This window comes from Bufo bufo, chromosome 7 (assembly GCF_905171765.1).
Source record: "Bufo bufo chromosome 7, aBufBuf1.1, whole genome shotgun sequence".
NCBI classification, from domain to species: Eukaryota; Metazoa; Chordata; class Amphibia; order Anura; family Bufonidae; genus Bufo; species Bufo bufo.
In genome coordinates this window covers 225,739,635-225,767,451 of record NC_053395.1, presented here as the reverse complement: position 1 = coordinate 225,767,451, position 27,817 = coordinate 225,739,635, and the positions used below count along the sequence as shown (strand labels likewise).

The window sequence follows — 27,817 nt, the reverse complement described above, 5'->3', positions numbered from 1 at the left end:
TTCACAACAGCTGACCCCTGATATAGACTCTCGATGGGACGGGAATACCGCCTCCGTTCACTCTACTACTGTTCTGTATGACAGCCTTTACTGTACTCGTGAAGGAGGAGGCTCAGGATGAGCACAGTGATACATACCTACTCTGGTGATGAATCCCCTCTCCTCAGACCAGTGACTAATAACCGATTTATTGAAACAGAAGAGCTGATACCAGAGAGCAGTAAAAGGTGGACAAACGTCACGACAAGATGAAACGTTTTATTAGCAGGAAATAATGGGACGTTCCATGTTACACACAGTCATCAATGTCGGACACAGGAGCTAGTCCGTGCCAATGTAACGCTACATTGTAACCAGAAAGATATGTTACAGATAAGAGGGGAAACTCTCATTGTTTACTATTCCTGTAAGGAATACTCATCTCTGTGCATCCACTGCCATCGGCAGGAAAATGCAGCAATAAATACTTTTGAGGCTTTAAAAAAAACAAGTAGGTAAAAGAATAATCTGACATATTTCATGATGAGCCATTGTACTGGCGCGTTTCAGGGTTTGCCGGTGTTCTCCTGCTTCACCTCACTGTGTGGACAACGTGTCAGATCCACGTCAGCAGAACCCAGGATCTCATTTGCGGAAACGCTTGAAAAGCGGGTGCACGTGCTTGCTGTTGGCACCTTTGTTTCTGGGAGCCTGGTATTCCATGTACATGGTATCGTCTGCCCCAGACATGGAGCTCATGGTGCCAACACGCCGGGCCAGCTGTGGGGGGAAAAGGAGAGGTGTCACCTCATCAACATGGATCACCGGGCAACATCACAGATCGGGAAGAGAAGGGATAACAATGCATCCCGGGCACAATCACAGATCGGGAAGAGAAGGGATAACAATGCATCACCGGGCAACATCACAGATCGGGAAGAGAAGGGATAACAATGCATCCCGGGTACAATCACAGATCGGGAAGAGAAGGGATAACAATGCATCACCGGGCAACATCACAGATCGGGAAGAGAAGGGATAACAATGCATCCCGGGCACAATCACAGATCGGGAAGAGAAGGGATAACAATGCATCACCGGGCAACATCACAGATCGGGAAGAGAAGGGATAACAATGCATCACCGGGCAACATCACAGATCGGGAAGAGAAGGGATAACAATGCATCACCGGGCAACATCACAGATCGGGAAGAGAAGGGATAACAATGCATCACCGGGCAACATCACAGATCGGGAAGAGAAGGGATAACAATGCATCCCGGGTACCATCACAGATCGGGAAGAGAAGGGATAACAATGCATCACCCGGCAACATCAGAGATCGGGAAGAGAAGGGATAACAATGCATCACCTGGCAACATCAGAGATCGGGAAGAGAAGGGATAACAATGCATCACCCGGCAACATCAGAGATCGGGAAGAGAAGGGATAACAATGCATCACCCGGCAACATCAGAGATCGGGAAGAGAAGGGATAACAATGCATCACCGGGCACAATCACAGATCGGGAAGAGAAGGGATAACAATGCATCACCGGGCACAATCACAGATCGGGAAGAGAAGGGATAACAATGCATAGAAACCTAGAATGTGTCGGCAGATAAGAACCATTTGGCCCATCTAGTCTGCCCAATATACTGAATACTATGGATAGCCCCCGGCCCTATCTTATATGAAGGATGGCCTTATGCCTATCCCATGCATGCTTAAACTCCTTCACTGTATTTGCAGCTACCACTTCTGCAGGAAGGCTATTCCATGCATCCACTACTCTCTCAGTAAAGTAATACTTCCTGATATTACTTTTAAACCTTTGCCCCTCTAATTTAAAACTATGTCCTCTTGTAGCAGTTTTTCTTCTTGTAAATATTCTCTCCTCTTTTACCTTGTTGATTCCCTTTATGTATTTAAAAGTTTCTATCATATCCCCTCTGTCTCGTTTTTCTCGTATCACCCGGAACCAGGGCCGGCGCTTCCATAGAGGCAACTAACTATAGGCAGGACAGTCACACAGGAAGATGAGCGCTTTCATTGTGGAAGCGCTCATCTCCAGTCATCTGTATGGCCGTCCTCAGGACAGCGATACAGATGGCTGTGCAGAGGGGCAGGGGAGGGAGAGGCGTGTCCCTTCCCGTTCCTCTGATAGGCTGCAGGCACTAGGCTGGCACGGCGCAATGACGTCATCGCACCGCCTGAGCCCTGATCCGTACAGCGCGGGACACAGGCCGGAAGAGGCCTGCATCACATCGCTGCCAAGGAGGTAAGTAGGTGTTTTTTTGTTTTGTTTTTGTCAATACTGGTGGCTACTGGCACATGATATAGGGGGGCCTATGGCTACTGGCACATGATATAGGGGGGCCTATGGCTACTGGCACATGATATAGGGGGGCCTATGGCTACTGGCACATCATATAGGGGGGGCCTATGGCTACTGGCACATCATATAGGGGGGGCCTATGGCTACTGGCACATCATATAGGGGGGCCTATGGCTACTGGCACATCATATAGGGGGGCCTATGGCTACTGGCACATGATATGGGGGGGCCTATGGCTACTGGCACATGATATGGGGGGGCCTATGGCTACTGGCACATGATATGGGGGGGCCTATGGCTACTGGCACATAATATGGGGGGGCCTATGGCTACTGGCACATGATATGGGGGGGCCTATGGCCACTGGCACATGATATGGGGGGGCCTATGGCCACTGGCACATAATATGGGGGGGCCTATGGCCACTGGCACATGATATAGGGGGGCCTATGGCTACTGGCACATGATATAGGGGGGCCTATGGCTACTGGCACATGATATAGGGGGGCCTATGGCTACTGGCACATGATGGGGGGGGCTTAGGCTACTGGCACATGATGGGGGGGGCTTAGGCTACTGGCACATGATGGGGGGGGCTTAGGCTACTGGCACATGATGGGGGGGCTTAGGCTACTGGCACATGATGGGGGGGGGCTTAGGCTACTTGCACATGATGGGGGGGCTTAGGCTACTGGCACATGATGGGGGGGGGCTTAGGCTACTGGCACATGATGGGGGAGCTCTGGCTACTGGCACATTATTGGGGGACATCTATGGGGGCATTTATTACTGGCACATTGGGGGCACTTCTTACTGGCACATTATTGGTGGGCACTATAGGGGCATCTACTGAGGCCACAAAGAACGGCTATTTTATATGGGGGCTCTGTATAGGGGCATTTTATACTGGGACACATTATGGTGGGTACTATGGGGAAGGTGGGAGAGTAGTACTATGGGGTCATCTACGGGTGGGCACTAAGAAGGGGTATTTTATGCTTACAAATTATGGGGGACACTGAGGGCATCTACTGGGGCACTATATATGGGGCATTTTATACTGGTACATTATGGGGGGCACTAGGAGGGAGGGGGGAGAGGAGCACTATGGGGGCATTTACTGGGGGCACTATATAGGGGTATTTTATACTGGCACATTATGGGGGCACTATGGGGACATTAGCTCAACTGGGGGCATTACAAGGGGTATTTTTTGCATTGTTACATTATAAGGAGAATTATTTCTACTGGGGGGGGCATTATGGTGGGCTTTATTATTCCCCCATGGTATGACCCCCTAGTATCAGCACCAGCCTCTCCCTGCTCTGCTATCCCTCTGCCCCTTCTCCAAATCCTTATTATGAAATCTTTCTCATTAGGATAAAACACAACATCAGCTCCGCCGAGCCCCCGGCCAAAGTGTGGAAGTGGCGTCCGAGATCCCCAAGGGCCAAGTCAAGTAACTGTAAGTTTTCATGTGAAATATTTTTATGTTATACACATATAGCATCCACTGTGCCACACAATGTACAGTATACCGCTACACTGTGCCCCACAATATACAGTATACCTCTACACTGTGCCACACCATATACAGTATACCTCTACACTGTGCCACACAATATACAGTATACCTCTACACTGTGCCCCACAATATACAGTATACCTCTACACTGTGCCACACAATATACAGTATACCGCTACACTGTGCCACACAATATACAGTATACCGCTACACTGCCACACCATGCACAGTATACCTCTACACTGTGCCACACAATATACAGTATACCGCTACACTGTGCCACACAATATACAGTATACCGCTACACTGTGCCACACAATATACAGTATACCGCTACACTGTGCCACACAATATACAGTTTACCTCTACACTGTGCCACACAATATACAGTATACCGCTACACTGTGCCACACAATATACAGTATACCGCTACACTGTGCCACACAATATACAGTTTACCTCTACACTGTGCCACACAATATACAGTTTACCTCTACACTGTGCCACACAATATACAGTATACCGCTACACTGTGCCACACAATATACAGTATACCTCTACACTGTGCCACACAATATACAGTATACCGCTACACTGTGCCACACAATATACAGTATACCTCTACACTGTGCCACACAATATACAGTATACCGCTACACTGTGCCACACAATATACAGTATACCTCTACACTCTGCCACACAATGTACAGTATACCTCTACACTGTGCCACACAATATACAGTATACCGCTACACTGTGCCACACAATATGCAGTATACCTCTACACTGTGCCCCACAATATACAGTATACCGCTATACTGTGCCACACAATATACAGTATACCTCTACACTGTGCCCCACAATATACAGTATACCGCTACACTGTGCCCCACAATATACAGTATACCGCTACACTGTGCCACACAATATACAGAATACCGCTACACAATATACAGTATACGGCTACACTGTGCCCCACAATATACAGTATACCTCTACACTGTGCCCCACAATATACAGTATACCGCTACACTGTGCCCCACAATATACAGTATACCTCTACACTGTGCAACACAATATACAGTATACCGCTACACTGTGCCACACAATATACAGTATACCTCTACACTGTGCCTCACAATATACAGTATACCGCTACACTGTGCCTCACAATATACAGTATACCGCTACACTGTGCCACACAATGTACAGTATACCTCTACACTGTGCCCCACAATATACAGTATACCTCTACACTGTGCCTCACAATATACAGTATACGGCTACACTGTGCCCCACAATACAGTATACCTCTACACTGTGCCCCACAATATACAGTATACCGCTACACTGTGCCCCACAATATACAGTATACCGCTACACTGTGCCACACAATATACAGTATACCGCTACACTGTGCCCCACAATATACAGTATACCTCTACACTGTGCCTCACAATATACAGTATACCGCTACACTGTGCCTCACAATATACAGTATACCGCTACACTGTGCCACACAATGTACAGTATACCTCTACACTGTGCCACACAATATACAGTTTACCTCTACACTGTGCCACACAATATACAGTATACCTCTACACTGTGCCACACAATATACAGTATACCGCTACACTGTGCCACACAATATACAGTATACCTCTACACTGTGCCACACAATATACAGTATACCGCTATACTGTGCCACACAATATACAGTATACCGCTACACTGTGCCACACAATATACAGTATACCTCTACACTGTGCCACACAATATACAGTATACCGCTATACTGTGCCACACAATATACAGTATACCGCTATACTGTGCCACACAATATACAGTATACCTCTACACTGTGCCCCACAATGTACAGTATACCTCTACACTGTGCCACACAATATACAGTTTACCTCTACACTGTGCCACACAATATACAGTATACCTCTACACTGTGCCACACAATATACAGTATACCGCTACACTGTGCCACACAATATACAGTATACCTCTACACTGTGCCCCACAATGTACAGTATACCGCTACACTGTGCCACACAATATACAGTATACCTCTACACTGTGCCACACAATATACAGTATACCGCTACACTGTGCCACACAATATACAGTATACCTCTACACTATGCCCCACAATATACAGTATACCTCTACACTGTGCCACACAATATACAGTATACCGCTACACTGTGCCCCACAATATACAGTATACCTCTACACTGTGCCACACAATATACAGTTTTTTCTGTAAAAGTCATCAAGTGTCATGGGGGGGGGGGGGGGGGGGGGGGGCCCTTATAGTTTTTCGCCCCAGGGCCCCATTTCACCTAGAACTGGCCCTGCCCGGCACCATCACAGACAAAGAAGAGAAGGGATAACAATCACAGCTCGGGAAGAGAAGGGATAACAGTGTAAGAACCGCCATCGCACTCACATGGGTGGACTTGGACCCGAACTCTCCGGCGACCACTTCCTCTTCAGCATCCAGGTCGGAGGCGGCCAGCACTTTCTGAAGAAGCTGCTGCTGTTCCTCCTTGGTGGAGAAAGCCAGGTCCTCCTCTTCCATGCCGGCCAGCTTAGTAATCACCTGTAATTAATCCTCCATTAATGATCCAACAACATGCAAATAATAGCTCCTCCGCCCCAAATGATGCCCTAAATGGCAGAATGGTAAGTTTAAGTTATTTTCCAACTGGACCTTCAGTCCTGTACCCAAAATCTGAACTATTTACTGTTAAAGGGGTAAGCTCACTTTAAATGACCCCCTTAATTATATGAAAGCCATAAGGGGGGCGTTCCCCTGCAAATGGAAGGTATGCACCCCTGTATTAGCCAAAGTGGCAGACATTGTAGCAGATGGTGAAATGAATAGCAAGAGGCCACTTACCCCCTGATATCAGCTCACAATCAGCTGGACAGTTATTATAAACCACTGCAGAATCTATGGTTATATCTCTGCTTGTAGCGACCCCCCCCCCCCCCCCCCCCCTCACTGTATTTTACAAGTTGTGGTACTTCAAGTCTGGGTGACCACCAGGTAGGTACATGCTACAAATACAAAGGAAGTTGTATCCGCTGTACAGCAAACTGTCCCTCTATACAGCACAGACTTGTAGGATATTAAAGGGGAATTCTGGTCGTGACAAGTTATGCCTTATACATAGGATGGGGGATAACTATTAGATCAGTCGGGGTCCTACCACTGGGACCCGCACCTATCACTAGAAAAGAGACCCTGTACCCCTTGCAGACCCCCTGAAATGAACAGAGTCGGAGGTCCGGCATGCTTACTGCCCCTCTAATCATCTCCATGGGAGTCCCAGAAAGAGCTGAGCGTTTCAGGGGGTCCCCATTCTCATGATATCTGGGGGTCCCAGCAGTAGGACCCCCACTGATCTAATAGTTACCCCTATTCTGTGCCCCCCTGCACCACTCATACCTTAAAGCTGTAGCCCTGATCCACCAGGAATCTCTGCCTCTTGGTGGAGTAGGCCATTTCCTGAGTGTCCTGAGACACCAGAGAATAGAAGAAGGCGTTGTACTCCTCGGCGACCATTCCTTGAAGAAAGCAAGAGACGAGCGTGTGACCTACACAAGTATCACTATACAGAAGGTCGAAAACCTCCCCCCTCCGCCACAAATTCTCTGGACCCATTTTCTTCTCCAGTCACTCCCAAAGTAAAAGCCAAAATTCTGCCGTTCTCACAAAAAAATAAAAGCAGAGGCTGTAAACCGATACAGGCTAGATGCTTCCCACAGCTGAGGGTTTGTTGCAATCTTCAACTCTGTCTCCTATCCTGATAGTTTGTTACAATGTATCAGTCCAGACGAGCTCAATGTTCAGACTGGATACAATTGTAACCGAGCCCCACATGTGAGAAGGTCTGTACCAGCCTCAGGATGTAAGCAAGAATGTTCCCATTAACTGACAGCAAGCAGAGATCTTGCCAATACTGAGGAAGTTGATTCGAAAATTGTAGAACTTTGAAAAAAGCTTTATTTATTGCGACTGTAACAGGCACGGGGCTGAAACATCTGGGAAATGAGCCGCAGTCGGAGCCATCGCCGCCGGGATTTTTGCGAAGAAGCATAAATCAGAGCGGACGCAGGCCGCAGAAAGCTGAGCGCAGGAGGGAGAGATAATGAAGAAAGTCAATTATTAAGGAGACCTGGGGGGAGGGGGGGCCTGCAGTGAATAAAAGTTAAGCACCCCCCCTCTACTGCCCCCACAAGGTAACAAAGTGGTGGGGGTTAAAGGCCGTGAGAAACGTTCGAGCCTATTAGTTGCACTTAATAAGTGACGGAAATGCACGGGCTGCTATGTGGGAAGAATCAGACCAGAGAAATGGATTTCAGGTCGTAATTATGTGAAACTTCTTCGAAAGCCGGGCGATGACTAATATGAACGCCTGTTACAGACCTCAAAGGGGACGGACACCCAAGCTTTCCTAGAAGTAGAGACAACAGACCTGCCTTGTTGTATGGCGGTAACAGGCAAACGAGCCACTCGGGCGCAAAGAAATCCGGGTGACAACAGAATGGGAGCAACAAGCGCTAATTAACTAACGAAGGGGAAATCAACTTGAGGGGTGTGAAAACTAGATTTGGCAACGGCTCATTCACAACTGAAAACATTTACACACAGACCAATTACATCAAATCCAATGTCCACACAGGACTGCGCAGGGATCAAGGTCACAGAAAGCAATTACACGGAAAACAAACGGCGTATAGGAGGACCACAGTGGTCACAAGAAACCACACTGACCCCCGGACTCACCAGATAAGAAGCCGACTCCAGAGCTGCACTCCCTATTCTGCTGGTGCAGTCACTGTGTACATACATTACTTATCCTGTACTGGTCCTGAGCTACATCCTGTATTATACTCCAGAGCTGCACTCACGATTCTGCTGGTGCAGTCACTATGTACATACATTACTTATCCTGTACTGATCCTGAGTTACATCCTGTATTATACTCCAGAGCTGCACTCACTATTCTGCTGGTGCAGTCACTGTGTACATACATTATTTATCCTGTACTGATCCGGAGTTACATCCTGTATTATACTCCAGAGCTGCACTCACTATTCTGCTGGTGCAGTCACTGTGTACATACATTACTTATCCTGTACTGATCCTGAGTTACATCCTGTATTATACTCCAGAGCTGCACTCACTGTTCTGCTGGTGCAGTCACTGTGTACATACATTACTTATCCTGTACTGATCCTGAGTTACATCCTGTATTATACTCCAGAGGAGCACTCACTATTCTGCTGGTGCGGTCACTGTGTACATACATTACTTATCCTGTACTGATCCTGAGTTACATCCTGTATTATACCCCAGAGCTGCACTCACTATTCTGCTGGTGCAGTCACTGTGTACATACATTACTTATCCTGTACTGATCCTGAGTTACATCCTGTATTATACTCCAGAGCTGCACTCACTCTTCTGCTGGTGCAGTCACTGTGTACATACATTGCTTATCCTGTACTGATCCTGAGTTACATCCTGTATTATACTCCAGAGCTGCACTCACTATTCTGCTGGTGGAGTCACTGTGTATGTACATTGGAAGATTTTTACCTTTTTTGGCTCTAAGGACACGGCCCAGACGCTGTGCTTCCTGCCTGCGGGACCCCCCGTGTGATGAGATTTGGATCAGTACATTGGCTTCGGGCAAATCAAAGGAAGTGTCTCCAACCTGCAGAACAGAAACTTACTTGGTTTTGGGTGCAGTAAAAATCCAGGCAGAGAACACTGATCCTCAGTCAATGGGGTTATCAGACGGCTTGTGCTTAGGATTACTAAACACTGGATTTATTTGTATCTAGTCCTCTCCTTCCATCTTCAAGACGTGTGTTTGCTGTCAATGGATGGAAAACATCCAGAGGCAGAATAAAAAATGCTGCATGAAATGCTGCAACATTTTATTAGCCCCACAGCGAGTGTGAACGTGTCTTTAGCACAGAGCAGGACTTGGTCAGGAGAACTAACACACGGCATCGGGCCCCGCAACTACATGTCCTTCACGAGGGTTTTCAGCATCTGGGTGTGAACTATGAAAGCTGCCATTCACTGAGGGCAAGCAGAGATCTTGAAAATGGCAAGGAACTGAAACACAAAGCTGAAGAAGGGTCCGTTATACAACAATGAATCTTTATTTCAGCTTCTCACCTTTGATATAAAGATGGTGTTTATTTTCGGATTGTGCTTGAAGTTTTGTAGAATTTGCATCCTTTCCCCCTGGGAGGTCGGGCCGTAGATGTACGGTCTGAAAAAAAAGGGCCAAAGTTACTGTGACCTTTAAATTCTCAATTCACCTTGTGCAACTCTAACATCAGGTCTTGTGAATGCAGCTTTGGAGGTGAATAGAGTAGAGGACAAGACCCCAGACCAGGTAAAGCACCCCCACCCCCCCACCCCCCCAAATCCGCAGTGTTAAAGGTGGCAACAAAAAAAAAAGTCTGCAACTGCAACTCCATATGTTGGTGTAAAAAACGACCCCCAGTGTTTATGGCGGATTCCAGTTTTGGAAACCTTTTGACATAAATTTAGTGACTCGCCCCGGGGTGATGTGACATCTTATAACCGTCACCCCGAGTTCATTCCTTGCCCGCTCGCACGGAACAGTGAACACATCTAGTAATCCCTGAGCACCGCTTCGGCTAATCTCTTTTCAGTCAAGATTAAAGGATCGTTCCCAGAAGAGACCCGTCTGAAGTGCCGTATAATTACCGCTAAATACCTAAAATACACAGCGTTTCACCATTTTGGTCACTTGACTAGAAAGCAACCAGTAAATTCCCTGCTCCTGCAGCGGCGCGGCGCCTGCTGCCACATCTGCAGACAATGTATCTATTGAAGCCACATCCTATGAGAGATCCAAAGCTTTCCTATGAAACTGATACATTTACAGTAGACGGAATGTGAAACATTGTATCTTACATTGTCATGAAAAATCCAAACCTAATCACAAGCAGCTTTTCTGGGATGGATTTCAATGCAAGTCGTATGACTACAACTCCCTCACCACAAGGCAGCATTTTTGGGGTGTGTATGACTTTTTGATCACTTTTTATTAAAAAATTTTAAGTGACAATCGGCCATTTTAACTTTTTTTTTTATTATTACATCATTCACCATAAAGAATAAATACATTCATATTTTATTAGTTCAGGCATTTGGGATGCGGCGATGCATATGATCTTTAGTATTCTTTATTTTATTATTATTACGGGGAAAGGGTGGGATTTAAATTTTTATATTTTTTTATATTTCTAAAAGCTTTTTCTTTTTTTTTTTTTGCCTCCGTAGGGAACCTAAACATGCAATCATTAGATTGCGTTTCACATACACTAATGTGAATTTATACATTAGTGAGTGTGAAATTCAGTCTCAGTCAGGCATGCTCAACCTGCGGCCCTCCGGCTGTTGTAAAACTACAACTCCCACAATGCCCTGCTGTAGGCTGTTCGGGCATGCTGGGAGTTGTAGCTTTGCAACAGCTGGAGGGCCGCAGGTTGAGCATGCCTGGTCAATACAGTTCTGCCATCTGCAGGCCTACAATGGAATATACCCGCGATAGGCCTGGTAGCCTCATACAGGCTCAGGCCTATCACCCCTAAGGACCGCCTTCCCAGATCTATGTGAAGGGAAGGCATTCTGGCGGATACCTTGGCCAAAATTAACTACAGCGTCTGAGGGGTCAAATGTTGGATTATCGCGAATTGCAGACATTAGCCCCGGGTGTCCGCTGTGTGAAAAAGCCGGCACCCAGAGGCTATGGTGTCTGCTCCAGGTGCCATCTTTAAAGACCTGACATCTGCCATACATGTACGGTGGATGTTAGGAAGAGGTTACAGTACTTTGGACTTGGGAATTATTTGCTCCTCTAGTTAAAGGGGATTTCCAGGAATACAATACAATATTGACCACCTATCCTCAGGAAAAGTCATCCACTTTTGATCGCTGGTGGCCAGACTCCTGGCACCACTGTTGATCAGGCCATGGCGCTCTTCCTAGGCCAGTGACATCACACTGATCGGTCACAAGGCTTAGGTGTGGTAACCCTGCATTTTCACCTCTCTGTTTTGCTGCAGCTGATACATTGTTGCATCTCATTGCAAGACGCATTCTCTTAGGCTCCATTCAGACGTCCGTAGTGCATTGCGGATCCGCAATACACCCGGCCGGCCCCCCCATAGAACTGCCTATTCTTGTCCGCATTTGCAGACAAGAATAGGACATGTTCTATTATTTTCCGGAGCCGCAGACCGGAAGATCGGGGGGCGCGCTCCGGAAATGTGGAGAGCACATAGTGTGCTCTCTGCATCCATTCCGACCCCATAAAGAATTAATGGGTCCACACCCGTTCGGCAATTTGCGGAACGCATTCGGACCCATTATATGGACGTGTGAATGGAGCCTTAGTGTGAGCACAACCTAAAATGAAATCTTCCCACCCCTGGTGGTCTGAACACAAGGGAACTGGACCCCTTAAAACCCCTCTAATAAAAAGGTACAAAACAGTCCATTGAGAGGGCGGCAGCGCCTGCGCCTGATTGTCATGCGCGGCCACTTACTTGTTGAGCTTGATGGCGTACTCCTTCAGCGCAAACACATTGTCCGCAAACACAATGATCTTGTCATTCCTCCGCTCATGGAACTTAATCAGGAACTGGCAGGCTCGGAATTTATTTGGGTTCATGGTGTAGAACAGAATCCTCTTCTTTGTCTTGATGGCAACGTATTCTCTGTAAAACTCGGGGGACATGGGGCACCAGACCTGAGGGACAAAAGGAAAGCGAGGAGGGAGCAGGCGGCCAAGAGGAGAGGCCCGGCCGCATTCTGAACACGCAGCTTGTGTGTCTGGTGAAAGGAAGAGGCTGAATAGACCCCCCCGGGCAATAGCGTCAATACGAGCCGCGAGGCACAAGAGCGCTCACCACGGCAACAGCTTCCTCCGGCCGTCAGGGAGACGTCTTAATCGGGACCCTGACGGCTTTCATGAAATGAGTTGGCAAACTGGCTGAAGAAGAATAAGTGACAACACAAACATACACAGCAAACAGGGGAGGGGGCCGGGGATTAGGAGAATGAAAGCCGCCATCTCTCCCGACACGTCTACCAGAGGCTCCTTTCACATCGCGTTTCCCATGCACATTTCCCGTACGCGCCGGATGCTGCAGAGCGCAGTGTGAAAAGCGCCTTAACCAGTTCTCGCATTGTACATTAAATGAGTCATTCCTCTGTTATTCCTCCTGAAAAGGTGTGAATAAATTGATATCTACGTGTTACTAGTTGGGGAGTGGCCCCTACACACACTGACGCCATGCAATCGGCATTGCCGTGTATGGGAGGACACCCCTTTGACAAGGAAACTGGTAACATCCAGTTGCCAATTTATTTGTGTATGTCCAAGAGGAATACAAGAGGAACACTACAAAAGAGTGTTGCAAGAAGAGATGCTGCCGGGTGGTTGTATTATGGAGTAAACCAGGAGAGGTGTCAGGTCCTCTCTTTCATGGGGCTATTGGACTTCCCTTTATTCACCCAGACTGGGCGCAGACTAGACACACCCCAAAAGCACACGAAATCTAAAAAGAGAACGTACTAATATATTACATAAAGTAACAGTGAAGAAGCAGCTTGCATGGAACAGTAATAACCGTGGCCCCTGCAGATGCGCCCCCTTGTGATACAGCTCTGCACACTACACTTTGCAGCATTAAAAACGTTAACTTACTCCGATCCCACCCAGAAATGTCCCAATTCTGCCCTTTTTAGCCTCACTGTCTCTCTTAGTAGGTATAATAATTGGCACTGGGCTGCCACGTGTCACGTGGTGGATGCCACTTACCTCTGCGCACTGCACCTTTGCGATGTAGCCGTTGTTTTGCAGCTCCATCCAGTTGGCTTCATACAACTTTGGGCCGATCAGAAAATTCAGGTCGACGATTTTGTCGTCCTCTCGGACCAGAGTGGCCGTCAGGCCGACCTTACAGTGAGCCTGGACGATGGTCAGGACGCGACGGAACATCTTGGCTGGAATTAAAAGGAAAAATACTAATCAAAGTATCAATCATCATAAAGAGCATCGTTATATGGATAACAGCTAAGGGCTACTTTCACACTAGCGTTGTTTAAATCCGGCGTTCAATTCCGACACCGGAACTGCCCGCCGGATCCGGAAAAACGTGTGAAAACGGATTACATTTGAATCCTGATCAGGATTTTGATCACAATGAAAAATTGTGATCAATTTCACATTTTTCGGGTTTAACATGCAAAAGCCGGATCCGGTTTGACTGAACACACAGCGCCAGATCCGGCGTTAATGCAAGTCAATGGGAAAAAGACCGGATCCGGCGTTAATGCAAGTCAATGGGAAAAAGACCGGATCCGGCGTTCAGTCAAAGTGTTCAGGATTTTTGGCCGGAGGTAAAAATACAGCATGCTACGGTTTTCTGAAAAGCCTGATCAGTCAAAAAGACTGAACTGAAGACGTCCTGATGCATGCTGAACGGATTACTCTCCATTCAGAATGCATTAGGATAAAACTGATCAGTTCTTTTCCGGATTTGAGCCCCTAGGACGGAACTCAGCGCCGGAAAAGAAAAACGCTAGTGTGAAAGTACCCTAAATACAGTGCTGGGCAGAGCTGCAAATGTGTATTATACTCTAGTCACATCCAAGCTGTATACACAGTTTATCCAAGTCCTCAGATCTCTCCGCTGCCATCTGCTTGATGAACACAGCAGGATCTACTGCAGGGATGCTCAACCTGCGGCCCTCCAGCTATTGCAAAACTACAACTCCCAGCATGCCCTAATAGCTGTAGGCTGTCCAGGCATGCTGGGAGTTGTAGTTTTGCAACCGCTTGAGGGCCGCAGGTTGGGCATCCTTGATCTACAGGGATGTTCTGTGGGAAATGGACCATCTACAATGATTCGTTATCGGAGACAACCCCAGTGATCAGCTAATAGAGTCCAGGGGACGTTCATTATTAGTGCAGCTTTGGATGTTGCTGGAGTAGAAGGCTCGATGTAATATGCCACCCCCTTCCCCTGTCCACCATTCAATACGACATGATTGCAGACTTGCTATCCCGTACCTGGAATAGTGTGCACTTCATCCAGTATCATCAGCCCCCACTCCTGACTTTTCAGCCACTCCATCACCCGCTCGGCCTCCCATGACCTCTTGGTGGTGTGCCCCAGCATGGAGTAGGTGCTTATGGCAATAGAGCACCCGATGGGCTTGTCCTTGGCGTCGGATGTGAAGCGACAGATCTGGCTGTCGTCAATGGTCGACCACATCTTGAACTGCGCCTTCCACTGCTCCACCGACACAGCCGAGTTCCCCAGCACCAGGCACCTCTTCCGCACTGTGCAGGCAGCGGTGACCCCGACCAGAGACTTCCCGGCACCTGCAGACACAAATGGCCCCATACAGAACTTAAAGGGGGCGTCCAGTCCGATGGAAATCAAATGTATTCACCGTGCAATAGAAAAATTTCCAGCATCCTGGCGTTTTGTACCTCGGTCGTGATCTACTCTGGAGTGCTGGAGCGAGGCCCCAGCCGTCTTACTGAACCGGGGGCATCCCTGGCCCTCCACGCGCCAGTTCGCAGAAGGTCGCGCCCCTCCCAAGTCCTGCCCACCTTTCAGAAAAGCAAAGCCACAAAAGCAAAGCCACTAATTGTTGCGTCTAGCAGGCGTGCGGCAACATCTGCGCGTTTTCTCGCCAGAAAACTGGTGCACCAGCACTAAACCTCTCTCGTTGCATCTCAAGTTACCATTATCAAGATCTCTGCTTTCTGTCAGTGAATGAGAACATTGTAATTTACACCGTCTGGCTTAAAACCCACCCAAAACTTTTTCTCACAGCTGAGTGTTTGTTACAATTGTACCTAGCCCAGACAATCCTGGATGGCAGGCGGATACACTGTAAGAAAGCATCTGGATGGCAGAGAGACTTGTGCTGCTGATGTGGATTGTCCAGACTGGATACAATTGTAACAAACCCTCTGCTGTGAGAATTTTTAGGATAAATATACCAAAAGCACCATATTTTCTTGAGATTTTAGAATGTCAATCTTTCTATTAGACAATAGGAGCCTAAACCACTGCATTAATATGAGCACCCCTGCTGCAGTAACCCGGTGGAGAGTGGTCGGTTCTGTAGTCCTCCAGCGCCGCTGACATTATCTTAGATCAGTGGTCTACAACCTCTGAAAACTACAACTCTCAGCATACACACTTGCTTGAGTGTGCGGAGAACTCTCATCGAAGAGAATGGAGCATGCCTGGAGTTGTAGTGCCCCCCAGGTGGCGCGGCGGAGGTTGTTGACCCCTCTTAGACATTACAAGCCATGGTGTTCTGGCGCCCTCTGCTGTTAGTTTTGGTTGGTTGCTTCCCTTACACAGACCGGTCCATTAACATGCACGGACCACTCACCGCAGGGCAGTACAATCACCCCAGAGCGAGCACGCCCGTTGCCAAACATCTTGCGCAGGCTCTTCTCTTGGTACGGGCGCAGGACGGCCGTGGGCTTCAGGTCGATATTGATGTCTGGGTTCATGGTATCATTCCTGAAGTCGTACTCTGCCAGCAGTGGGTACTCCAGGTGGATGCAACGCTTCTGGAGAACCTCAATCATTTCCTAACAAGACAAGGCAGTCATTACTGGACGGACGAGGAGGAGTAGTAGTCCTTACAGCGAGGCAGAGAAGTCACCGGACCAGAACAGATTCACTCTGAAGCCAAATTTCTAATTATATTGTTTAAAAAAGCAATTATGGAAATGTATTCTCATTACTGCAACAGAGGGTCCCACCGACCCCCAGGGAGGAGAGGAAAGCAAATCAGAAGACTACAGGTGACATAGCGTTCGATTACTGGAAACCATCAGCAAGTGTGTGGACAGATAACAGGCAAGTCTCTGGGTGACATGTTGTACCTGTTTAACCTCGAAGGACACCGTCTGCGTCTCTTCCTCCTCTTCTTCTTCTTTGTCCATCTGTTCGTAGAACTCAAACAAGTCGGCCGGGACATCGGTCTTATTCTCTGTCTCCCCGACCTGGGAGGTGGATGGGTCGCTGGCCGGATCAGTTGTCTTGGTGATCTGGAAATACCAACTATGTTTGAGCAGATCTGCACCGATACGCAGCAGCCTATCTGAGTAAGTAGTGCTGCAGTATAAAGCATGAAGGAGGGAAAAACCATTAGCCCAGGGGTAGGCAACCTCCGGCACTCCAGGTGTTGTGAAACTACAACTCCCAGCATGCATACTTGCTCTGCTCTTCTCAGAACTCTCATAGAAATGAATGGAGCATGCTGGGATTTGTAGTTTCACAACAGCTGGAGTGCCGGAGGTTGCTGATCCCTGCATTAGCCTAACCCCCAGGAGATGGGGTTCAGAATACTTCAGTCTCCAGGACCACTGAGACCCTTAGCTTTCCGCATAGATAGGTCAAAGTTTCCAATGTAGAACCACACAGTCTGTCAGTGACTGGACTTACAGCGGATTTGCTAGTAAAGGTCTCGGTGATCAGATCCGTTTCCTCGCCCTCCTCGTTCCTCAGTCGGCAGCTGCGGATGGTGCTGTCTTTAAGGAGATCCTGGATAACGTCCGGGTGGGCGCTCTCCACAAAGTACCTGCGGAGATCATGTGATAACATTACTTCTATTACTCAGGTCACTGAGGGTCTGGCAACAGCTGCGATCAAGAAAACGGACCAGATCTGATACCAGCTGCAGCCGCTCCTGAATGGAGGTTCGGTAAAGTGCGTTGCTCTCTGGATCTGTTGGGGGCCGGCACCAGACCCCAGTAGATCATGTTATAGCAACATATTTTGCAGCGTCAGGTTTTGCCACATACTGGCGTGGCATTTGCATGGCATTATACATCCTGTAGGCCAGAGACCTGGCATTACAGTGTCATTTGGAGACAACAGTATCTTATTTCTGGCCACAGAATTGGGATAACATTCGGCTCATGAACAGTTACCAGCTCTGACAGCCCCCACACTCTGTTATATCAAGGGGGCGGTGGAGATGAGCGGCTGCAGCGTTGTTTATCTGCCACACGGCTGGGTATCCTGCGGGTCCAACCAGTACAAGGTGCAGAACCAGCGCAGCATTACAGACGTCAGATCCCAACTTACTTGTTATGTTTCAGCACCAGCTTCACCTTTCCATAGCTGACCGTGCAGAGCTGCAGGGGAAAGATAAACATCTATGTAGGAGACAATATAAAACTACCGGCAGTTAAAGGGTCAATGCCATTCCACTTCAGACCCCTCCTGACTGAGCGTTGCTCACACAGGTGCATGTCTTGTGACATCAGTGCTCCGATACTGTAATAGGCTCTGCAGCACAGTCACTCGGGCACGATGAGAATGTAAACAAGAATGTGACCATTCACAGACAGCAAGCAGAAATCTTGAAAATGGTGTGGCATTGAAACAAACTAAAATCAGGGGTTGCCCCCAACCTACTGGCTACCCGTAGCAGAGAAGCATTTTAAAAGGGTATGCCAAAGACGAGGCTGCCCCTTTAATCTACCTGCATCCGGACCGCTCACCTTGATGAACTGCACGATGCCCTCGGGGACGCCGGTTTTGCTCAACTTCTGCAAATACTCGATGATGTCGGACGTTTGCAGCCCGACACTGACGGCGGCGTACAGGGAGTAGGCCGTGAGCTTATACTCGTGGACGTGCACCGGCCGACAGACGGGCTCAGAGATTGCGACAAGAAAGTCCTGGGCGTATTTATAGACCGGGGAAAAGGCTTCCAGGAAGATGTGTCCATCCGGGGCCTAAGGAGAGGATGGAAAACGCAAGTCATAAATTATTACAGTCTCCGAGACATTATAAACCTCAAATGAAAAGCTTCCATTTTACAGTAAAGATATTACATGATGGGAGTAATCCTCTGAGATACATACATCAGCAGCACTGTTGTTACAATGTATCAGTTTTGTGCAGGCTGTTTAGACCTGTCAAACAGCAAACTGTGAGAAGCATTTAAAGGGATCGTCCAGCTTTGGCTTCATCCACCCCTGGAGTTTTCCCCCCGTTTCCCTAAACATTAAAAATCTCTTTCCTCTGTCCATGGTCCCGTGGTGGTCTCTTCATGGCCGCTTCTTGTACCCGCAGGCTCAGGAAGCGAATTGGACCCGTGACTGCCCTGGTCAATCACAGGCAGCTTGAACAGTCAATCACTGCTATGACCAAGTAATGGGGCCTGTGATTGGCTGCAACGGGTACGTGACCGAGCAGCTTCTTTGTCCCGCAGGGACAGGAAACATCCAGGACCGCGGACAGGTGAGGAGTGTTAGAACCCCCTGTGGTTGTCGGCTCCAAGGCCGGACAACTCCTTTAGGGTACCCATACAGCTGTTCCCCTTGACTTGCACAAACGCAGTCAGCTCAGCTGAGCACGCAAGCGTTTACACAAGACCAGTCCCACCAAAAGTGGAGGGTTCTTTACTGTCGATGCGCCGAAACGACGTTTAGCTTAAGGCCGGATCCGGATTAATGCCTTTCAATGGGCATTAATTCCGGATCCGGCCTTGCGGTAAGTGTTCAGGAATTTTGGCCGGAGCAAAAAGCGCAGCATGCTGCGGTATTTTCTCCGGCCAAAAAATGTTCCGGTCCGGAACTGAAGACATCCTGATGCATCCTGAACGGATTTCTCTCCATTCAGAATGCATTAGGATAAAACTGATCAGGATTCTTCCGGCATAGAGCCCCGACGACGGAACTCTATGCCGGAAGAAAAGAACAACGCAAGTGTGAAAGAGCCCTTAGTAGGACGTTATTTCTATGGGGAGGGACAGAAGTGTCTGCCATGCAGACCTGGAGCCGCTTATCCCCAGAGCAAAGGAGAGGAGTCAGACTCTCTACAAGACACCTACCACCCAGAGCGGACGGGACGCGTGGTCGCCCTTCAGGGGCATTTGTGATCTATAATCCTTGGCGTTGTACTCATCCAGTTTGGTGCCCGCCTCGTCCACCTGCTTTCCCGCTGCAGAGGGCACCGCTTCCTGGTCATTGGTGGTCGCCTCATCATCATCCTCCTCCTCTTCATCGTAGTGACGCTTCTTGGATTTTTTCTTATCTGTAATGAAAATGATCACCAAGGGTTAAAATCCACAGCCTCCCTGCAACTGGCACAACGCCATGCTTACATCAGGGCTGGACAAATCCCGGTCTAGATGGCGACTGCTGCGGGTACTGTAGCCTGGCACAGCCTATGTTCTCATACTGCCCTCTAGTGGCAGCCAGAATTTTACCACAGAGGAGCCGTCCTCACTCCTGACAGTTTCTCCTCGTATCCCCCATGAAATAACTATTCTGGAGATTTTTCTCAGAATTCTGTACTGTGTTGTTCCTCTGTTATTAGCCCTGGAAATTTATGGTTAAAATTTCTAACTGGGTGTCGCTCAGGGCTCGAGTCGAGGGGGAATGGGTGGGAACGGCGTTCCTGCACTTTTTTCATGGCAGGAACGCCGTTCCCAAAGTTTCAGGGCAAAAGGACTAGGAAGGAAGCGGTGAATGCTTTGTACTCACCGCTTCCTGGTCCTCGGCTGTCGGCTCTGCAGGCTGCGCAGTGCGCACAGGAGTGAGTCGCTCTGTGACGTCACGCTGTGCGCAGCCTTCACAGCACAGCCGACAGCAGGAGAAGAGGAACGTCTGCGTCCAGGAGAGGTAAGTGTTTTTTTTTTTTTTTTCATATATTATGGGCAGTGGCTGATGAGAGGCACTGGGGGGGGGGGGCTGATGAGAGGCACGGGGGGGGGGGGGGGGGCTGATGGAGAGGCACTTGGGGGCGGGCTGATGGAGAGGCACTTGGGGGCGGGCTGATGGAGAGGCACTTGGGGGCGGGCTGATGGAGAGGCACTTGGGGGCGGGCTGATGGAGAGGCACTTGGGGGCGGGCTGATGGAGAGGCACTTGGGGGCGGGCTGATGGAGAGGCACTTGGGGGCGGGCTGATGGAGAGGCACTTGGGGGCGGGCTGATGGAGAGGCACTTGGGGGCGGGCTGATGGAGAGGCACTTGGGGGCGGGCTGATGGAGAGGCACTGGGGGGGCGGGCTGATGGAGAGGCACTTGGGGGCGGGCTGATGGAGAGGCACTGGGGGGGCGGGCTGATGGAGAGGCATGGGGCTATTATCTGAGGTCTGATTGTTGGTCATTCATATTGAGATCTGATCTGAAGTCTTATTGGGGATCTTATTGGGGCTGTTAGCTGAGGTCTGATTGGTGGTCTGACCTGAGGTGTAATGAAATATATATTTTTCTTATTGTCCCCCTCTAAAACCTAGGTGCGTCTTATGGGCCGGTGCGTCTAATAGGGCAAAAAATACAGTACTTGCTTGCTCCAGCCGACCCCCTGCCCTTTGCGAACGCCGTGACATCACGCGGAGGCACTTGGGTGAGTTCCCACACTTTTTTTCCCAGGACTTGACCCCTGGTGTCGCCAATCCCCTTGTCAAGGGGGTGTGCCCCTACACAATCTGACAACACCAGCACTGATTGGACAGTGTCAGATGGTAACACCAAGTTATCAATATACTCTGAAATTTCCAGGAAGGATAATGGAGGAACAACGCAATGTAGAGTTCTAATAGGTGAATTGTAATATTATGGGTAATTAGACATTTTGGGGGTACAGCGGAAGGCAAGAACAGGGGCGACTGTCTAGCTTCCAGAGCGGGGGACATTCTGGGGCCCCCACAGCTCCTTATAGAATTAACGTATTCAGGGGGTGGAGATGATGGCGAGAGACCGTCCGCACAAGAATGTGAAAACTACAACTCTCCGTGTGCCATATAGGACAATGATGCGGGTCTACAAAGGTTTACACAGTGACTACAACTCTCAGCATTTATATGATTAAACTGTGGTATTACAAGTCTCTACAGTCTTATGTGAAAACGACAACTCTCAGCATTGCATATACGACAAGCCTCTACACACTGACTGTAACTCTCAGCATTCACTGACTATTCTGTGGCACTACAACTCTCAGTATTTCTTATCTGACAATACTGTGGCACGACAAGTCTCTACGCATTGTGACTACAACTCTCAGCATTCACTAGCTGAATATACTTTGGCACTACAAGCGTCTGCATACTGTGACTGTAACTCTCAGCATTCACTATCTGATTATTCGGGGGCATCTAGTCAGTAAGATGTGAAAACTACAACCCTCAGCATTCACTAGCTGTGGCACTAGCAGTCCCAACTCCACGGCACTAGAGGAGGCTCAGCACTGAGCGCATCATGGGAGTTGTAGTCCCTATAAAGGCTCAGCCTCCTACCTCGATCCCATTTATCCTTCTTGCCCATGACGTAGGCTTCACCGGCAGCCGGTACCGACTGGATACAGGGCCCGCACCACTGGACAGAAAACCCCGCCCCCCTGAAGAGGATTAACCAATAATATCGCACATAGGAAGTCGAAAAGCGGAAGTTTCCAAAACTTCCGGAAAGCTGACCAATAGACATAAGGGGGCGTGGCTCAATCTACGCTTCGTATGTTGGGATTGGAAACTGCGTTTATTTGTTTGTTGCAGGGCATGCGCAGTGGCAAATTACTGATACAGCGAATCCACGCATGCGCAGAACACGGTTGTCGCTTGTGAAGAAGGAATGTGACTTCAGAGTAGAAATGTCCCTTGGAGATGAGATTTACCAAGTTCCCCTCCAAGTAACAAGGGCTTGTCTGTGCAGTGACCAGGGGTAAAGGTGGCCTCTACAGCCAAGGCAAAGCAGCTTGTTGTCTTTTCCCTGTGGCACCCTGCAGCTCCCAGAGCTTAGGCTACTTTCACACTAGCGTTTTAGTTTTCCGGTATTGAGATCCGTCATAGGGGCAAAATACCGGAAAAAAACGCTTCAGTTCTGTCTCTGTTCATTGTCAATGGGGACAAAACTGAACTGAACAGAACGGCGCGCTCCAAAATGCATTCCGTTCCGTTTAGTTGCGTTCCCAGACCGGAGAGCAAACCGCAACATGTTATAGTTTGCTTTCCGTCCTGGGATGCAGAGCAAGACGGATCCGGCATGACCCCCAATGCAAGTTAATGGGGACGGATCAGTTTTATCTGCCACAATAGAAAACGGATCCGTCCCCCATTGACTTTCAATGGAGTTCATGACGGATCCGTCTTGGCCATGTTACAGATAATACAACCGGATCTGTTCATAATGGATCCAGTGAAAGTCGCCTAAACAGCTGTAAGTCTCCCGATTTCTGCAGACGCCTTATCATTTCAGTGAAGGGGATGGAGCTGCAATAATCTGCAGAGTTACTAAGTAGCCCAGGGGTTGTGAAACTACAACTCCCAGCATGCATATGCATGCTTATTTTTTCCCCTATAAGACGCACCTAGGTTTTAAAGGAGGAAAATAAGAGAAAAAAAATGTTTTCATCAGACCTCAGCTCAGACCCCCAATGCTAATAAGACCCCCGATCAGACCCCCAATGCTAATAATAAGACCCACAATCAGACCTCAGCTCAGACCCCCAATGCTAATAAGACCCCCGATCAGACCACAGATCAGACCCCCAATGCTAATAAGACCCACAATCAGACCACAGATCAGACCCCCAATGCTAATAAGACCCCCAAAGCTTATAAAACCCTCATATTACTCATATTTCAGATCAGAGACAAACAAATAAATCCACTCCCCGCTCCTGTTCTGGACCCTGCCGCTTCGCAGATCCAGCTCCGGCTCTTCCTGCCGCCCTGTGCTGTCACCCCATGTCGCACAGCGTGGGGTCACAGAGCGCGTCGACCTCATCACGCTGTGCGCAGATCACAGTACAGCATGCAGCCGAGGAAGACCAGGAAGCGGCGAGTACAGAGCCCGCACGGGGAGCACTGCATTCGCTGCTCCCCGGTCCTCCAGTACTAATGAGCACTTCCATAATGGAAGAGCTCATTAGTATTCTCCTCATATGATGCACGGACATTTTCCCCCACTTTAGGGGGGGAAAGTGCATCTTATAGGGCGAAAAATACGGTACTTTCGCTAAAACTCGACCTCAATGATTGTCAGAACTTGGAAATACTTGATGCCTATTCAGATAATACATGCACCTGGTGCTGCAGAGTCCAACAGAACTACTGAGGAGACCTGCATATTCCATGAAGTACCATGTTGGCCAGGAACTAGAAGACATGTCGCATGGATTTATGTCCTTCTACAGATCTGTAAGGAATTCAACTCTCGGACCTCCTGGGTTCATCACATCCATGGACTGGATATGTATCAAGGGACAATAAAATGTTCTCACTCCTTATCTGTAACCGCAAGAACAATTTACTGCTACAACAGTTTCCTCCTCCGCTCAGATTGATCTGCTTTACATCACTTGTCTCACCCACCGCACTGTTCAGATACTGTTATAACATGGCTGAGGAAGAAGAGACCTGAGCCATTTAAGGGTATTAAAGGGGTTCTCCAAAGCTGTATTTTCATGTCTACATATTGCATAACTCATGTGGACAGCGCCCTATAAAGTCAGCTGTAGGCAGCGCCAGCACTAGTCACATGTCTGTGAAGACATGCAGACAAGAGGATCAGTGGTTCATCAATGCGGAATCCGTACTCGGTCCGTTTTTGTCAATTTTTTGCCCTTCATGTGTCATCCGTATTCCACAGACACTGCAAGGCTGAAAATTAATTTCCATGTTCTAACAGTAATCTGTGAAAACCACAGACGGCATCCATGTTGAGTCAGTGGTTTTCATGGACCCATGGACTGTAACGTGTGTGAGGGATCTGTAATCTCAAACTAAAATACAGCACGTTTCCATGGTGCCACCACAGTCCATGGAAAGCCACGGATATGTGAATTACACACATTAAGGAGGTTTTTTCTTTTGCGCTTTAATTTTCCCTTTCATCCTCCATGACGGCATACCATGAGAGATGAACCGACTCCATCCGGGTAGGGACAGGAAGAATAAACTCGACCCTCCTCCGGCTCCTCCTCAGTGTCTTCCTGTTCCCTAGCTGGGTTTCTGAGGTGCTGGGGAGTCTGCAGGTACTGGGCTTCTGCTCCTGACCTCCCGCTCTGCGGGTCGGGCGTGGACGTCCATCTGGTGATCGGACACTCTTGTGCGCGCTCCCTGTCGCAACCCGATACTTTCGGCTCTTGCGATGATGTCACAGAAAGTTGGGTGCGTTCCACATGTGTTCCAGCAGGAACTTCCGGTATGCGTGACATTTGTAGAGGGGGCGGAGAGTAATTTGGCGCGCGGATCAAGGCGGAAATCACCCTCTGATCTGAGGTCTGCAGGTAAGGTATTTAAAGGGGACTAAGGTTTTACAGAGGCCTAGCAGTATGTCTGAACTGGGGACAAGCCAGATGGAGATCTCTCTGGGGCCTACTGTTGTAAGTTATTCTCACTTGGGGGGATGCTGTATCATTTTACTTACCGTATGCGCACAGAGAGCTAAAGCAAGTCCAAAAAATAGGAAGTGTGTGATATGTTCGGTAAAATTACCAGAGGTTTGTAATAAGAAGCTGTGCAAAAAATGTACTGCCAATACGGCAGAAGATTTGGTTCCCTTTATTAGGAAGGAGTTAAAGGGAACCAGGATTTTGTGTATAGAGCTGAGGACATGGGTTGATAGATGGCCGCTAGCACATCCGCAATACCCAGTCCCCATAGCTCTGTGTGCTTTTATTGTGTAAAAAAAACGATTTGATACATATGCAAATTAACCTGAGATGAGTCCTTTCCCTGACTCATCTCACATACAGGACTCATCTCAGGTTAATTTGCATATGTATCAAATAGGTTTTTTTTACACAATAAAAGCACACAGAGCTTTGGGGACTGGGTATTGCGGATGTGCTAGCGGCCATCTAACAACCCATGTCCTCAGCTCTATACACAAAATCCCGGTGACAGGTTCCCTTTAAGGGATGTAATCTGAGAAGAAATGCGTTTAGCCCTATCTGAAAATCCTGTGGCCGTTCCTGGTCCCGCCACATCTAAACGTAGGGACCCTAAAAGGGCCTGCTTAGATTCTTCCTCCTCAGACTCAGAACAAGACTCTGAGTTAGAGAGTTTAGATTCAATTAATTCCTCCGGGTCTGACACGGAATTCAAAAGTTTTCTTTTTTCCTTGGAGGATACGAAAGAATTGATAAAAGCGGTCAGAGCAACCGTGAACCTCTCACATGGGAAGGTCCAAAGGTCAGTCCACGATGAGATGTTTAGTGGACTAGAACAAAGAAAAAAGAGAGTTTTTCCAGTCCATAAAAACATGCATGAATTGATAAAAAGGGAATGGAAGGCTCCAGATAGGAAGCTATTTATTCCAAAAACAATCAGACGTAGACTTCTTTTTAGTGAAGAAGACGAAGCGTTGTTAACCTCCTGTCCAAAAGTGGAGATGTCCCTTTCAAAATTAAAGGATCTAATGCACTTCCTTTTGAAGATATGGGGTCCCTAAAAGACCCCATGGATAAAAAAAAGTAGATTCCGGTCTGAAAAAAACCTGGGAGACTGCTGCTGCCCTTTTCAAGCCAAATCTGTCACCAGATCTCTTCAAAGATGGTTACAACAGTTGGAATCCCTGATGAAAGAAAGCTCCCCTTATGACTCATTAAAAGACTCCTTCCCTCTCTTACTAAAGGCAGTGGATTTCTTGTCAGATTCTACCGCGGAGTCTGTAAGGATGACGGCAAGAACCACTGGGCTGGCGGTTGTGGCTAGAAGGGCTCTATGGTTAAAATCCTGGACAGGAGACATCAGTTCAAAAGATGAAGCTATGTAGTCTTCCTTTTCACGGAAACCTAATGTTTGGTCAGGATTTGGAAAAAGCTTTGGATTCTAAAAAAATCTTTTCCCCGTGAAACAAATAGAAGGAAGTCTCCCTTTTGGAAAGTTAAGAAAGGAGGTTCCTTCCAGTCCAAAAGATCTGACAGGGAGGGACAGTGGTCCAGGTGGAAAAGTCAGAAGATTGGTAGAGGGAGAGGGTTCTTGTTTAACCCCAAAAATTCTGAAAAAACTTGAAAAAACTAGAGGTTTTTTCAAGTTTTTGTAAGAAAAACAAACAGGAAATTCCGTCTGATAATAAACTTGAAGAGCCTGAACAGAATCATAAAATACGGGAAATTCAAGATGGAATCTATAAAATCCACCTTAAGTCTGCTAAAAGAAGGAGACTTTCTTGCTTCGATACATTTAAGAGATGCATATAACCATATTCCGGAATGCGAGAGAGCTCAAAGATTCCTTCGTATAGCAGTTTTTCTGGGAAAAAATCGACATCATTTTCACTTCCAAGTCCTCCCCTTTGGGATCACCTCCGCTCCGAGGGTTTTTACAAAAGTAATGATAGAGGTGGTGGCTCACCTGAGAACACGAAACATCATAATAATCCCCTATCTAGACGATTTCCTAATTGTAGGAAATTCAAAAGAAGGTCTAGAAAACAATCTGTTCCAAACCTGTCAAACTCTTTATCGAACAAGCTGGGTGTTAAATTGGGAAAAATCAAACCCCTGTCTGTCCCAAAGGTTAACCTTTTTAGGGGTTCGGTTAGATTCCACACATCAAAAAAACTTCCTTCCCGCTAAAAAAGTGGCAGGGGTAATAGAGAAAGTTTCAAGCTTCCGGGGGCATTCAGCTTGTCCGATCAGGGAAGCTATGAGGCTGCTGGGCACGATAACATCATGCATCCCAGCGGTAAAATGGGCCCAGTTCCATACTTGGGTTTTTCAGCAGTGGTTACGAGGGAACTGGAAAAAAAAGTCAGGATTCGTGAGAGGAAACGATTCAAATTCCCTTGTCAGTAAATCAGTCTCTGCAGTGGTGGCTAAATCCAGATCATCTGCAGAGGGACCTTCCCTGGAGTCCCAGGCACCTAGAGATTGTCACAACAAGCCTTT

At 48.0% G+C, this 27,817-nt stretch overlaps 1 protein-coding gene across 2 annotated transcripts; it reads right to left on the bottom strand.

The window, feature by feature from the left end:
* Positions 1 to 238: 238 nt before the first annotated feature.
* On the bottom strand, positions 239 to 22,309 carry ERCC3 (ERCC excision repair 3, TFIIH core complex helicase subunit). Of its 2 annotated transcripts, XM_040439866.1 has the most exons (15): positions 22,221 to 22,309; positions 19,809 to 20,011; positions 18,472 to 18,708; positions 18,053 to 18,102; positions 17,408 to 17,543; positions 16,846 to 17,010; positions 16,344 to 16,548; positions 14,998 to 15,312; positions 13,744 to 13,928; positions 12,467 to 12,669; positions 10,059 to 10,155; positions 9,468 to 9,585; positions 7,311 to 7,429; positions 6,306 to 6,458; positions 239 to 759 (listed from the first exon to the last, which is right to left on the bottom strand). In XM_040439866.1, exons 1-15 carry the CDS (start codon positions 22,246 to 22,248, stop codon positions 625 to 627), a joined length of 2,349 nt encoding a protein of 782 aa, XP_040295800.1. In that variant the 5' UTR covers positions 22,249 to 22,309; the 3' UTR covers positions 239 to 624. The 2 variants fall into 2 exon arrangements, 1 of the variants encoding a protein (XP_040295800.1); XR_005780464.1 differs by lacking the exon at positions 9,468 to 9,585 and having other exon boundaries at positions 662 to 759.
* Positions 22,310 to 27,817: the final 5,508 nt, after the last annotated feature.

Excerpts from the sequence above, each read along its gene's own strand:
- ERCC3 (XM_040439866.1), bottom strand. The coding sequence starts at position 22,248 with ATGGGCAAGAAGGATAAATGGGATCGAG. Across the intron at positions 16,549-16,845 it reads TGTCCTTCGAGGTTAAACAG|GAAATGATTGAGGTTCTCCA; the intron begins GTACAACATGTC and ends TTGTCTTGTTAG. Across the intron at positions 10,156-12,466 it reads TACGCCATCAAGCTCAACAA|ACCGTACATCTACGGCCCGA; the intron begins GTAAGTGGCCGC and ends CTTTTTTTTCAG.